Source organism: Asterias rubens, chromosome 7, assembly GCF_902459465.1.
Source record: "Asterias rubens chromosome 7, eAstRub1.3, whole genome shotgun sequence".
NCBI classification, from domain to species: Eukaryota; Metazoa; Echinodermata; class Asteroidea; order Forcipulatida; family Asteriidae; genus Asterias; species Asterias rubens.
This window is the reverse complement of record NC_047068.1, coordinates 7,855,083-7,868,056: the sequence shown is the minus strand read 5'-3', so window position 1 is coordinate 7,868,056 and position 12,974 is coordinate 7,855,083. Positions and strand designations below refer to the sequence as shown.

General features: G+C 35.2%; 2 protein-coding genes across 4 annotated transcripts in view; both read right to left on the bottom strand.

Annotated features, from left to right (window-relative positions):
- LOC117292888 (regulator of G-protein signaling 9-like) overlaps nucleotides 1–6,333 on the bottom strand; it is a 72,850-nt gene extending 66,517 nt beyond the window's left edge. The window contains exon 1 of the mRNA XM_033775060.1: nucleotides 6,117–6,333. Within this exon, the coding sequence (XP_033630951.1) occupies nucleotides 6,117–6,164 (48 nt within the window). The 5' untranslated portion in view covers nucleotides 6,165–6,333. The remainder of the gene's footprint in view (nucleotides 1–6,116) is intronic.
- A 1,822-nt stretch (nucleotides 6,334–8,155) lies between these two features.
- The window catches only part of LOC117292552 (protein outspread-like), a 103,196-nt gene continuing 98,377 nt past the window's right edge, over nucleotides 8,156–12,974 (bottom strand). For all 3 annotated transcript variants that reach the window (XM_033774644.1, XM_033774645.1, XM_033774647.1), the window contains one exon: nucleotides 8,156–12,544. In XM_033774644.1, the coding sequence (XP_033630535.1) occupies nucleotides 12,527–12,544 (18 nt within the window). In that variant the 3' untranslated portion in view covers nucleotides 8,156–12,526. The remainder of the gene's footprint in view (nucleotides 12,545–12,974) is intronic.

Below are 12,974 nucleotides of genomic sequence, written 5' to 3'. Positions count from 1 at the left end.
ACAAACCCATAGTCTTGAGTTTTGTGTTGTGTAATGCATAAAAGAATCCAGTACACTTATTATAAAAGGCACTGTACACGTTTGGTAATTGTTAAAGACCATGTTCTCACTTGGTGTATCCCATCATACGCATAAAATAATAACAAGCCTCTGAAAATTTTGGCTCAATTGGTCATCGAAGTTGCGAGAAAATGATGAAAGAAAAGACACCCTTGGACGAATTTTTGTGGTTTTCAGATAGGAATAAAAGACTTCTAGTTTTAAGTCTTATATTTTAGTAAGAAATTACCTCTTTCTCAAGAACTACTTACTTCAGAGGGAGTCGTTTCCCACCATGTTTTATATTATCAACAGCTCTCTAATGCTCTCCGTTAACAAGTCATTTTTTAGGTTAATATTTGTTTTGAGTAATTACCAAACATGTACCTTCTTTTTAAGAGAAGGGGTCACCGACATTTCTGGCACAGTAAGCAGCATGTTTGCCACAAAAAAAACTTACAACATGCTGTATTGTGTACAGGTTTCATAATTAAGTAACTCAGAAAAGTTGTCTTGACCACAATCAGCACTTTGAGATGCAAACTAAAAGTGTTATCAGACAAAAATTAATATTATTTAATTATCACTTGCATTTTACCCATACACCAATGTGCATGCCTAAAACACAAATATAATGGACCCTTCCCATGAAATATGCTAATTACATTCACGCATGAGTACAGACCCTGTTGGTTGGCAAACGCCATCGAGTTGTGCACTGAGCTGGACACTATTGGTAATCACTCAAAATAATAGTTAGCATAAACTGACTTGGTAATGAGCAATGGAGAGCTGTGGATAGTATAAAACATTTTTTAAGGCATCTGAAGGCACACAAATTTGTGCAACAAGGGTGTTTTTTTTCTTCACTTTCCTCTTGCAACTTCAATGACCATAATTAAGCGAAAATTTTCACAGATTTGTTATTTTTACATTATGTTGGAATATACCAAGTGAGAATGCTGTTCTTTGACAATTACCAAAGGTGTCCAGTGCCTTTAAGTCATAAAACAACATTCAAACAAATTTTCAGTATGGCAACAGACAGGTTGAATTGTACTGGTACAAACACATACTTTTTAATATTCATAATACGACAATAAAAACATTTATTTCATAGTGAACCAGAGTAATGGTACATTTCGATGATTACAGGTAAACTAAGGCGTACAAAAAATGATATGCTGGCGAAACCCGACCTACCCTACAAATACGGCCGACCCTGGATATATATTTTTTTTTCAAGGGAAGAAACTTAATGATTAAGATCTAAAAAGACATTAAAATAAAATAAATGTCATCCATCAAGAGTTTGAAAATATAATATTTGTTGTGTGTAGCCTTGTTCTCTTTTGTTATCGTGTATACTACCAGCTTAAACAATTAGAAAACATATCATATTCGTTGCTGGAAAGGGGAAAAAACACCAAAAAAACTACCTACATACCCTATTTTGGGGGGCCCATTATGCCAACATAGCATTTTTTGTTATGCCTAATTGAACAATAAACTGGATTATAGAAACGTGACGTAGTAACAGAGCAGATGAAAATGGAGCCAGCATGGTATTCGTACTTTTCCCTTTAGAACAGACAACCACAGTGACAATATCACACATCGTTACACATCACACACACAGACCAAAATTTAAGACCCCACAGTTGAAACCAGACAACGATGGATTAAGATAACTATTAGTATAACATGATAGCAAATTAATAAATTAACTTGGTGACTTGACAAATATGAATCCAACATATATTGTAGAAAAAGTGCCAATTTTAGCAGGCTGTTTAAAATCTGTACGGAGGCTATTCCAGTATAAAATACCTTGTTGCATCAAGACTGTTTTTATGGAGTGATGTTCTACTATATTTTACATGAATTGAAGTCACCTTACCGTGCAGCAGGAGTGCCATGGGAATGTATTGATGTGACAAGAAGAAACTTGTTATTGAAACAATCCGGTAATAATCCGTTTTATACTTGAAGATAAATTTACGTTAATTCAGATAGTACTTCATCAAGTACAAGTGAGTTCTTTGTGCCCATAAACATCAGATTGGCTCCCAACCCAAAAAAATTTAAACTCCTACAATAAATTTTGTCGCTATTGTCTTCTTCCTTTTGTATTTTTTTTTATGCCAAGCATAATTGTCATTATGCTCTTGGAATTAAACTATTGAAAAATTGAAAACAGGTTTATAACAAAAAAGCTGCGGCAATTGTTTTGAGGGCCAAATCTATCACAAAAATAAATGTTTTGTACCCTTAGCCATAACTAGGGGGAGGGGGGGGGGGTAAGTACCAAACAATACACTCTCCTCTGTATAATTCACAGCCTTTGTCTTTGTCACTCGTTTCTACCTTAGTTTCATAATTAAAGGGAATTCATCAGCCGTTTGATGGACTCCTATTCCTGACAAGTAATACAAAAATGCTCTATGCATTATGTCTTAACAATGCACCAATGTGAAGGGGGTGGTAACTGTCCAAGCTAACAATAGAAGATAACTAGTGTTTATATTCCTTGATCCATGCTTTCACCATGGCAACAATCACACAGAGTATCGTTGTTATCAATAATCGGTCTAAGCAACATCAACAAAACTACTACTGATACTTAACACTGATATACTACTGATGTGCAAATCATTCTCACATTTATCAAGAAAACTCATATGTTTAAGATGACATGAAAAACAAATAACGCCAACTACGGAGGAATTGAAGATTTGATAGAAATCCTTAACAAGTAATTTTCAGCTGTCAGTAGAATACAATGATATTTCACACAATTTGATGTAACCGTGAGTGCTTTCAATAATACTAAAAACAACATTGATAGCCCCCCCCCCCCAATTCTAATAATTACACAAAGCATTCATACAGCACATAATAAAGCCACTATGTGCAACAGAAAACATTAGTGAAATATCAAGCCATTTCACAAATCTTTACATTGATTTTAAAGACCTTCAGAATCAGAAGAGAGTGAGTCTGGAGACGGCCTCCATGATTATGCCAAGTCATTCCATACCGAAAGTGCAATAAAGGTGAAGGCAATTCAAAACAGTAATGTCCAAAGGCCCACACTTCGTGTATCACAACTTATATATAAAATAACAAACCTGTGAAAATTTAGGCTCAATCTGTCATCGGAGTCAGGAGAAAATAACGGGAAAACCCACCCTTGTTTCCGCACGTTTCGCCGCGTCATGAGTCTCATGACATGTGTTTAAAATAAATCTGTAATTCTCGATATCGAGAACTGATAATTGTTTAAATGTTTTCTCAAAAAGTAAAGCATTTCATGGAATAATATTTCAAGAGAAGTCTTTCACCATTACCTTCTGTAAACCCTGTAAGAAAGTTATTTGTAAATCTGTGAACTTTTATTTTGTTTTCTGTTCCGAAAGTGTATAATGGCTTTAAAAGCTTAAAAGCACTGTATACTATCACTATCACTCGGGTGGAATCCGAACCCAAAACCTTTGCATTATCAGAGCCATAATTTATTTTTCTAAGAAAACAGTAACTCTGAAGTCCGCAATGAACCACTTGCACTCCCAGTCCTCATACCAAGATATGGTCTACGTAATACTGGGATAAATAAGACGATAAAGGCAAAGCAGTTTTACCTGGATTTATAGATAAGATCTAAGAGAGGGAATATACATTTCTACTTGGGCACAAAGGCAATAATCAGGGGCAAAGAGACACTTGCCTCCACATCCTCCCATGATTTGGAAAACCATGTTTTAGTTTAAAATACCAAAGCAGACCAATTTGGGTTGACGACATGGGAATATGTACAGGTTTCATAATTAAAAGTAACTCAGAAAAAATCAGCACTTTGAGATGCAAACTAAAAGTGTTATCAGACAAAATATTATTTTATTACCACTTGCATTTTACCCATACACCAATGTGCATGCCTAAAACACAAATCTAATTGCTTATCCCAGATGCAAATTCAACATTATTTATATTTTATTAGTAGTAGGACTGAAACTGAAATTTTTATTATATTTATTGGTGCATACTTAAATGTACTGGACACTAAAACTGACTTGGTAATGAGCAAAACAAAAATTATAAAAGACTTCTGACCAGAAGCCTTTTATTATTACTATCTGAAAGCATGACTAATTTGTACAACAAATGTGTTAATTTCTTTCAGCATTTTCTTTCAACTTCAATGACCAATTGAGTCCAAATGTTCACAGGATTGTTATTTTATGCACACAGGGATGCACCAAGTGAGAATACTGGTATTTGACAACTCATTATCAAGCGTTTTTAGTGCCTTTAATGGATATGGGATGCATATTCGCAGAAGTGCTAAATTTTTGTCAGAATTCCACTGATTATGTAATAACTAGAAATAATTAGTCCTTGATGTTTGGCTTTTGTCCAATTTCCAATATTTCAACTAAATGGATTGGATATGAGACTCAGAAGTACCTCATTTTCTCAAAATTCTACTTGTGATTATGTAATAACCAAAAATAACAATCCTTGATATATTTGGCCTTCAATAATCCAACTCGGCTATTGCCTCAATAAGCCTTTTTGAGGTATGGCAGATGTGATACGCGCGCGTCACACGCAGCGACTGATGCCACGCTCACCATGTTTGTGGTCATTAGGTTTACGTGTAAACGCCGCGTCGCCTAAAATGCGCACTTTACTGAATAACTTACGCTCTGTTTCTATGGTCAATACGCACCAATTTACCACAACTTTACAGTGTTGTAGCATTGTGTCCGCCATAACTCAAAAAGGCTTATGGATATGGGACGCAGAAGGGCTCCATTTTTTCAGAATTTCACGTGTGATTGTGTGGTCACTTATAATAACAAACTCATAAAGTTAGTCAGTATTTTGTTTTAAAAAAGGTAGGATAAAAAAATACGACTTTGATTGGACCGATAACAGCTCTTGGTGGGCCTCAGGTATTTTTCTGAAGGGGATAAATAAATTGATGAATAAAACATAATACTTACAATTCTTTTGGTAAATGTTTATCATTTCTTGAGTCAGAAAAATGGGTGTAGGCCTACTTACTAAACTAACAAGTAAAAGGGAAGATCAAGCTTTCTTCCATTGCCATTTTGTTATCACTTGTTATGACCCTGAAAAATACCATGGTAAGTATTTGTTGTCATAAAGAGTGGAAAAATGGGATTTTTATTTGACTACAACATCATTAAAGGGACACTTGGAGATTTAAAAATGAAGTCATAGTTATGACCAATAATAGGTGACATTGTTCTTTTAACATCAGTCTTAATAGTGACTACAATAAGACAAGATGTTAAAAGAGAGTCATAACAACCCGACAAGGTGGGCTAGAATTATAGTATCTCATAATTGTGACTTTAGTGTAAGTCATAATTATGTCTTCTTTTATTTAAAGGAACACTTTGCCTTGGATCGGTCGAGTTGGTATTATGTTTTCCAAACTTGTAGGTACTTTTTACTCTATGATTTATAAACAAATACCAGTATTAACTTAGGAATTTTGCAGATCGTTTGCACATGTTTTACACACGACATGTCAGCTGCATGACAACAGGATTGAATGCTAAAAGGATTGAATGTCTGACTATTGCAAGAAATGCCATCACAGCAAAAAATTCCACAAAAATGTCTTACTAGCACTGGGGCATGATTATATATCTTATGCTATTAATTCATATTCTGTCATTACCCAATATCCTTTTCTGTCTGTAGCATACATTTTGGCTGACACCAGGCACAGGTCATTCATTTTGGCCTACCCTAAAAAAAGGAAATTTGGCTCATTCCCTTTTCATGTTTCTTTTTCTCTTCATAGTCATACAACAGATTTGTGCACGGCGATCAACTCAAATTTTTATTATCTAAAACAACATAACAATTTGGTAACTTGCTAAAACTTTCATAAAATTGTACTGGACTACCAGATACCAGCACCATATAGTGCCATAACGCTGGCCTTAAAGTAAGAAGCGAAGGGAGTCCAGCGTATTTGCACAATTGATGCGGCTTATCAGATACCAACCAAGTGAGTGATTTCAATGTAATCTTACCTTGGCAAAAACTAGCTGCTTCGGCGCGGCACTTTGGTCTAAATCCATTACTCGTTCCAACCAAAAGCATTATTTGGCCGAATTGTGGTCCCTAGAATCACCTTTTTCATAAATATCTCCTGGAATATGTACGTGCCGGTCAAAGCATATGAGTTGAAATCATTGTTCCATAAACGCGGTGGAATTTAAGTGTATATTACACCGTAGCTTAGCGATTTCTCCACGGACGACAATTTAAATGCCAACCTACGAGCTCGAAATTTGTTGCGTTTTCACGCGGGTGAAATTTCACCGAGAACGCGACCAGACTATTGTTACCAGTGCTTATTTTTACACATAATGTACTCGGGAACTAGATTACATTTTGCCTGGTATCTTTCACCTGACCTCCCCGCTCCACAAGATGGCGCTGTGCCAAAAAAATAAAACACCCAGAAGTTAGTGGAGTAAAACTTGACAAACAAACGAAATAAAACTTGCAACCAATCCATTTCCAAAACCTTTAATCAATTTTGAAAGATTTCGATTGGCTTTACGTGGTTAAATTTCTTGCTTTTAAGCTCAGTTTAACCTATTTAAATTAGGGTAAATTTCTAGTGTGTATGATTTACTCTCCCCATGACATTTGTACCTTGGAAAAGTAGGAGCAATGACTGGGCTGACCAGCATGTTCACATGCTGTAGGCTTTAATGGATTCAGGCTATTTAATCAAAATTTTCCCCAAGGGCAAAGATAAACAGACTTAAAGACCCTTGACACTATTGGTAATTGTCAAAGACCAGACTTCTTACTTGGTGTCTCAACATATGCACAAAATAACAGACCCGTTCAATTGGTTGTGGAAGTTGCAAGATAATAATGAAAGAAAAAACACCCTGGTCACAAAAAGTTGTGTGCTTTCAGATGTTTGATTTCGAGACCTCAAATTCTAAATCTGAGGTCTCAAAATCAAATTCGTGGAAAATTACTTCTTTCTCAAAAACTACATTACTTCAAAGGGAGCCGTTTCTCACAATGTTTTAAACTACCAACCCCTCCCAATTACTTGTTACCAAGAAAGGTTTTATGCTAATAATTATTTTAAGTAATTACCGATAGTTTCCACGGCCTTTAATCACATTTTTTTCCAAGGGCAAAATAAAAAATAATAAAAAATCAGAATTCAGACTTAAAGACAGTGGACACTTTTGGTAATTGTCAAAGACCAGTCTTCTCACTTGGTGTATCTCAACATCTGCATAAAATAACAAACCTGCGAAAATTTGAGCTGAATCGGTTGTCGTAGTTGCGAGATATTAAAGAGAGAACAAAACACCCTGGTCACACAAAGTTGTTGCTTTCAGATGCTTGACTTCGAGACCTCAAATTGTAAACTTTAGGTCTCAAAATCAAATTCATGGAAAATTACTTCTTTCTCAAAAACTATGTCACTTCAGAGGGAGCCGTTTCTCACAATGTTTTATACCATCAACCTCTCTCTATTGCTCGTAATCAGGAAAGGTTTTATGATAATAATTATTTTGAGTAATTACCAATAGTGTCCACTGCCTTTAAGTAGGAAGAATAATAATGCCTGTTCCTCCTATCAGCAGGCATTTGAGCACGAATCCAAGTTTTCTGCTTCTTCTCACCCATACACTCTTTCTGCATTGCTTATTTAGATGTAGTAGAACAAAGAGCCATTCCAACAGCTTTATTCTATGGGTGCGTTCGATTAGCTTCACGGGGTCAACCCCGCGCTGCTCACTCGGGTGAGCCCCTGACACGAGCTAATCGAATGAACACACTCACCCTCTCGTGGTAACGACATGCACAACGGGTCACCCCAAGTGACCCACTCCACAAGCAGGGAACTCGGGGCTGACCCGGGGGCATACCGGGGTCGACCCAGGGAAGCTAAACGAACGCACCCTATGTGTTGCATCTCATTGAAATTCCTTGCATGGTGCATGTTTCCTTACAAACAACAATCTAGACTATCAATTTTTAACTTCATCAATTTAAAACAACATGGACAAACGAAACAAGAAGCAGTTCATTAAATTTTGCATTTTTTTAATGATACAATTGTATACACAAGTCATTAGAATTTATAGGTAAGTAATTAAACATTGTTCATTAAGTTTCAGCATAAATACATGACAAAAACAACATTAGTGTGATGATCCTTACTCTATTAATGTGAATATAGTTCTGTAGAAAAAACAACATACATTTGAAGAAATAAGGTGTTCTTCACCAAGTTAACTTTAAAAAAAACTGACAAAAAAAACAAAACATAATATTATACTAGATGGAAAAATCATCCATAATTATTAACAATTAGTGTCTTTAAACCAATTAAATATGAATAACTACTACACTATACAAAACGCATGTATATCCTGAAATGTTCAGGAATTGTTTAAAACACTTGTGTTAAACAAAACTTCTAGCAGGAGTGCTACAAGAAAAAACGAGAAAAAAAACCCAAACATAATAGTATATTTCTCATAGTCGCAGAAGTATACCTTTACTATCAAAATTGTGACTTCAGAAATTAATCAATCAAATGCAACCTCCATCAACATGATTATTTTGATGGGCTTGACAGAACCCCAACCCAACCCCACAAAAATGTTTTTCCACATTCACAGACATCACAAATGCATATTCTTTCAACTCAGAAATAACCAAATCCTACACCCGAAGGGGCAAACTTGATAAAATTGATCGTTATTATATTACTAAAGCAGAATTATATTTGACATCAAGATGTTTATTTGAATACAAACTGCAAAAACATCAAAATAAAATCATTACCCCAAAATGTGGTTTAATAAATTAAGACTCCCGCAAATGGGACACTTTAGCAGTGGTTATTTTAGACATTAATTTCAGTTCAACAATTAAGTGAAACATTAGGGGGGAGACACCAATTTCTTTCCTGCACTTAGTGGATTTATAAATAAAAAGACGAAAGGTTGAGTGGTAGAAGTAATAAAAAAAAAACCTTTTTCTTGAAAGCTCTAGCATCAGAAAACTTAATAATTAATATAAATTAATTAAATCAAGGCAGTGTTTAGGAATAGATTTTGGATGACAAACAAAAATTGTCACAAAAAAATAATCTGCATACAATAAATTATTATGGAGATACAGAGAATCCTTTTGGAAATGCACCCCAAACAGACTACACATTTCTGGATGTTTTTCTCTAGTTTAATAAATAAAACTGCTAAGAAATGTTGTAATGGTCACGCATGAACATCGTTAATTGATATTTTGTCTGATCCGAAACAGTTGCATGTATAAACAAGTCCTACAGTTGAGTTTGTTTTCTCTCTTCTAGAACACATTTACCTTGGTTTAAGACCCCAAAACAGAGCTGCTCGACATTAAGATTCCTAGATGAAATTCATCCTCAAAGGACCATACATCTTGGGTTAAATGTCTACAAATTCTCTTGTATTTATAGGAATCCGGGTAAATGTCGAGAAATTCTTCAGTTTCAACTCTTTTCAGCAAAAGCTTCTTCAAGAAAACCAGACATATTATTGTTATTCCTAATAACAGTTGGACTGCTAGCCGATAGTTTCTTGTTGGTGTGCATTTTAAATTGTTGCTTTGTATGTCAATAATTTTGTGCCACCTCAACTGAAAGAGAAATTTACAACAATTTACCTTTCTGATCCCTAATTTTTTTTTAAACCCAACCCCATCTCACGTATACTCCTGCTTTGTTCTAATTGTAGGTAACCCAATACATACCTATTTTTACCAAACAAACTCTGACAGCAAATTCTGAATGACAAAATGTTTTGAATGAATTCAGAATGACCCCCACCTTTCACCCAAAGTGTAGACAAAACAACACTTAATTTACTACTAGTGATACTGAACTTCCGTTTAAAGTGGGTGGAAAAAACCCACAAACTATTCTCTCTTTCGATCTATTTTCTACATCAACCTGATTAAGCTCATAAAAAAATCTCGGCAGTAAAAAAACAGCAAGGTATATTCATGGAAGCCTTGTAAACATTTATTATTAATAGCACAATAAGGTTTTTTTTTTTTACATTAATTTTTTGTTGTATTGTATTGTATAAAGGCACATTTTTTAAATAACACAGGCGGACTCTGTATGCCCTCAGTTTGTTCAGCCCTTTTCATCATCTTTGATTCATTCGCTTCCAAGATTTCTTCAAAGAAAACAAAAATAAAAGCCATGAACCAAATAAACAAAAGGTAAATAATTTAAAAAAATAATAATAAAAAAACTAAGCGACTATCTATAATTTATATCTGAATTAAATTAAACAAATGAAAACTAAGATGACAAATGAATCACTTGTTCAATGTACCCTACCAAATATAAAAACGAATTAGAAGTTTTTTAACAGCAAACATGGGCAGTTTTTAAATGTGTAACAAACTAAAGCACATTGTACAAATATTTCCCCCCTATGTTTTGCTTCTTTTTTTTTGCAGTCTAATGCATGATGCTTGCATAGAGAAAACACAGTCTGCATTTGTACAAAAATAGATATTAGTATATGATAAAAGATCAAAATATATATCAAAACCAAGTTGAATATTTTTGTTCTTCTAAAAAACACCCCCAAATGGTTCAAAATTGTTCCATGAATGTTTTTTTTTCTGTCACAGCATCACTACAGCATTCCAAAGACTGTTAATAGTTTAAATTATTTGGGTCCCAATTTCAAAGAGCTGTAATTCTTTTACGATACAAAAGAAGAAACTGGGGAAAATTTAGAGCAGTCTTGATAGATTACTTGGAAGAACAACGTCTTAGAAACATTCTTGCAGGTAACCATTTTCCATTGCTTCCCATTCCCTAATGTCACCAAACTGCATTAATACCTTTCAAAATAAGTGGAAGATTTATATATAATAATAAAAAAAACAAAAAACCCTCAAAACTCAAAATGTCAACAGGACTTGATCAATTTTCTTTCCACATCTTGTCTTTAGTAAATAAAATAAAAGGGGGGGGGGGGCTCTGCGCTTGACCAAACAGAGCGTTACCAATGCTGGAATTGTTGTTCAATATTAGAACTGAGTGCATACACCACTGGCCTAAATGTATCCACATTTACAAATGCTGTACCTTATCTGGGCCCATTTCATAACTCCGCTTACTGCCGTACCCTGTGCTTACTGTGGAGCACATGATTCCACACGTTGTAAGTCAAGATTTTCGCAGTAAGAAAGAGTGTGCGATCAAATAGAAGTAGTTTAACAACCGCTATAATTGCTATACCTTATCTTGATTCAAAGAGACTATGCAAACTATCAGTGGCAGTTTTGTCACCATTAGTTGAAACCAATGGTTCTTTTCAGACCCACCCAAACTAATTTAGAGAAAGTCATTACCGCAAACCTTTCCATACCATTAGTGATGTTGTACTTCATATTGATGCAAGTAGAAGCAGCTTTGCCAACAAAAAATGCTGTTTCATCTTTACCCCATTCAACAGATAATTCATAACTTGATTCATTTCCACAAAACTCAAATGCCAGGCGTGATTTTTGGTCCTTTGAAAAAAGTAGGAAAACTTGATTTAGTACAGCCATCGAGCAAGGAATATGGTACATCCATGTACATGTATGCATGATGTAGGCTTCACTAGACTTTTCAGGCTATTTAACAAAAGTTTTTCCCCAGATTTTTCCCAATGGCAAACAAAATCGTAAACCAGACTAAAGTAGGAAGAATTTCATGCCTGAAATGCTGATACGTTATGTTGGTATTAACAAATTCATCCCGACTCAATTAGAACAGATTTAGTTGGTGAGCTAGCCACAGTGGCTTGTGGCTATTGATTTCATCAGCCATGTTACGTACAGACCAGATGCAACAAACAAGCCACAGTTGTAGCCAAACTCAGACTTTCAGACTTTATGTTTTGATGACAGCCATTCAAGTTCAGAAGGGCGCCCTCGCTTAACATGAATCTAAAAATAAATCTGTTGAAGTCACATCCAGAAATAGCACAAAAGGAAGAACTGGCCACGGTTTCATAAACATGACTCAACACTCATCCGGTCAAACTATAAGCACGACTCGACAAACGGAGAAAGGCACTTTTGTGTAAATCTAGCACAAGACTGAGGTAGAAATGTACTTCGGCAGACTATTTTTTATTTTTAAAAATAAATAATTGAAAAATGGGGAGCTGGCCGTTCAGAATAACTGGAGGGGACTTTGAGGAAAATTGCAGATATTCAGAGGAAGTAGGAGGTTCTTGTTGGTACTTGAGAGCGGCTGGAGAGAGAGAGAGACGGTTGTTAAAACGGGTTCCCAGTTTCTCCAGTACCAATGGCAGGGTTGATTATGTCAGTGAGAATCTTTGCAGCGACGATCTTCGAGTTAGGTTAGAGACAAAGTTGGAAGATGTTTTATCTTTCATTCAGTGACGCCTTTCTGTAAAGCAGATGAAAAGAGCTTGGGTTCAATAAAAGGGATATATAATACATCACTGGGTTTACAGAAGGGTTTATTTATTTCAATCCTCTAGTTTACACTAAAACACCATTGCAAACAACGTGCAACAATTAAATTAAATTATTGTGAACCATTTCAAAGGCAGTGGACACTATTGGTAATTACTCAAAATAATTATTATCAAAATCCTTTCTAGATTACGAGTAATGGGGAGAGGTTCATAGTATAAAACATTGTGAGAAACAGCTCCCTCTGATGTGACGTAGTTGTTTCGAGAAAGAAGTAATTTTCCACAAATTTGATTTTGAGACCTCAGATTTAGAATTTGAGGTCTCGAAATCAAGCATCTGAAAGCACACAACTTCCTGTGACCATGGTGCGACAAGGGTGTTTTTTCTTTCAATAATAT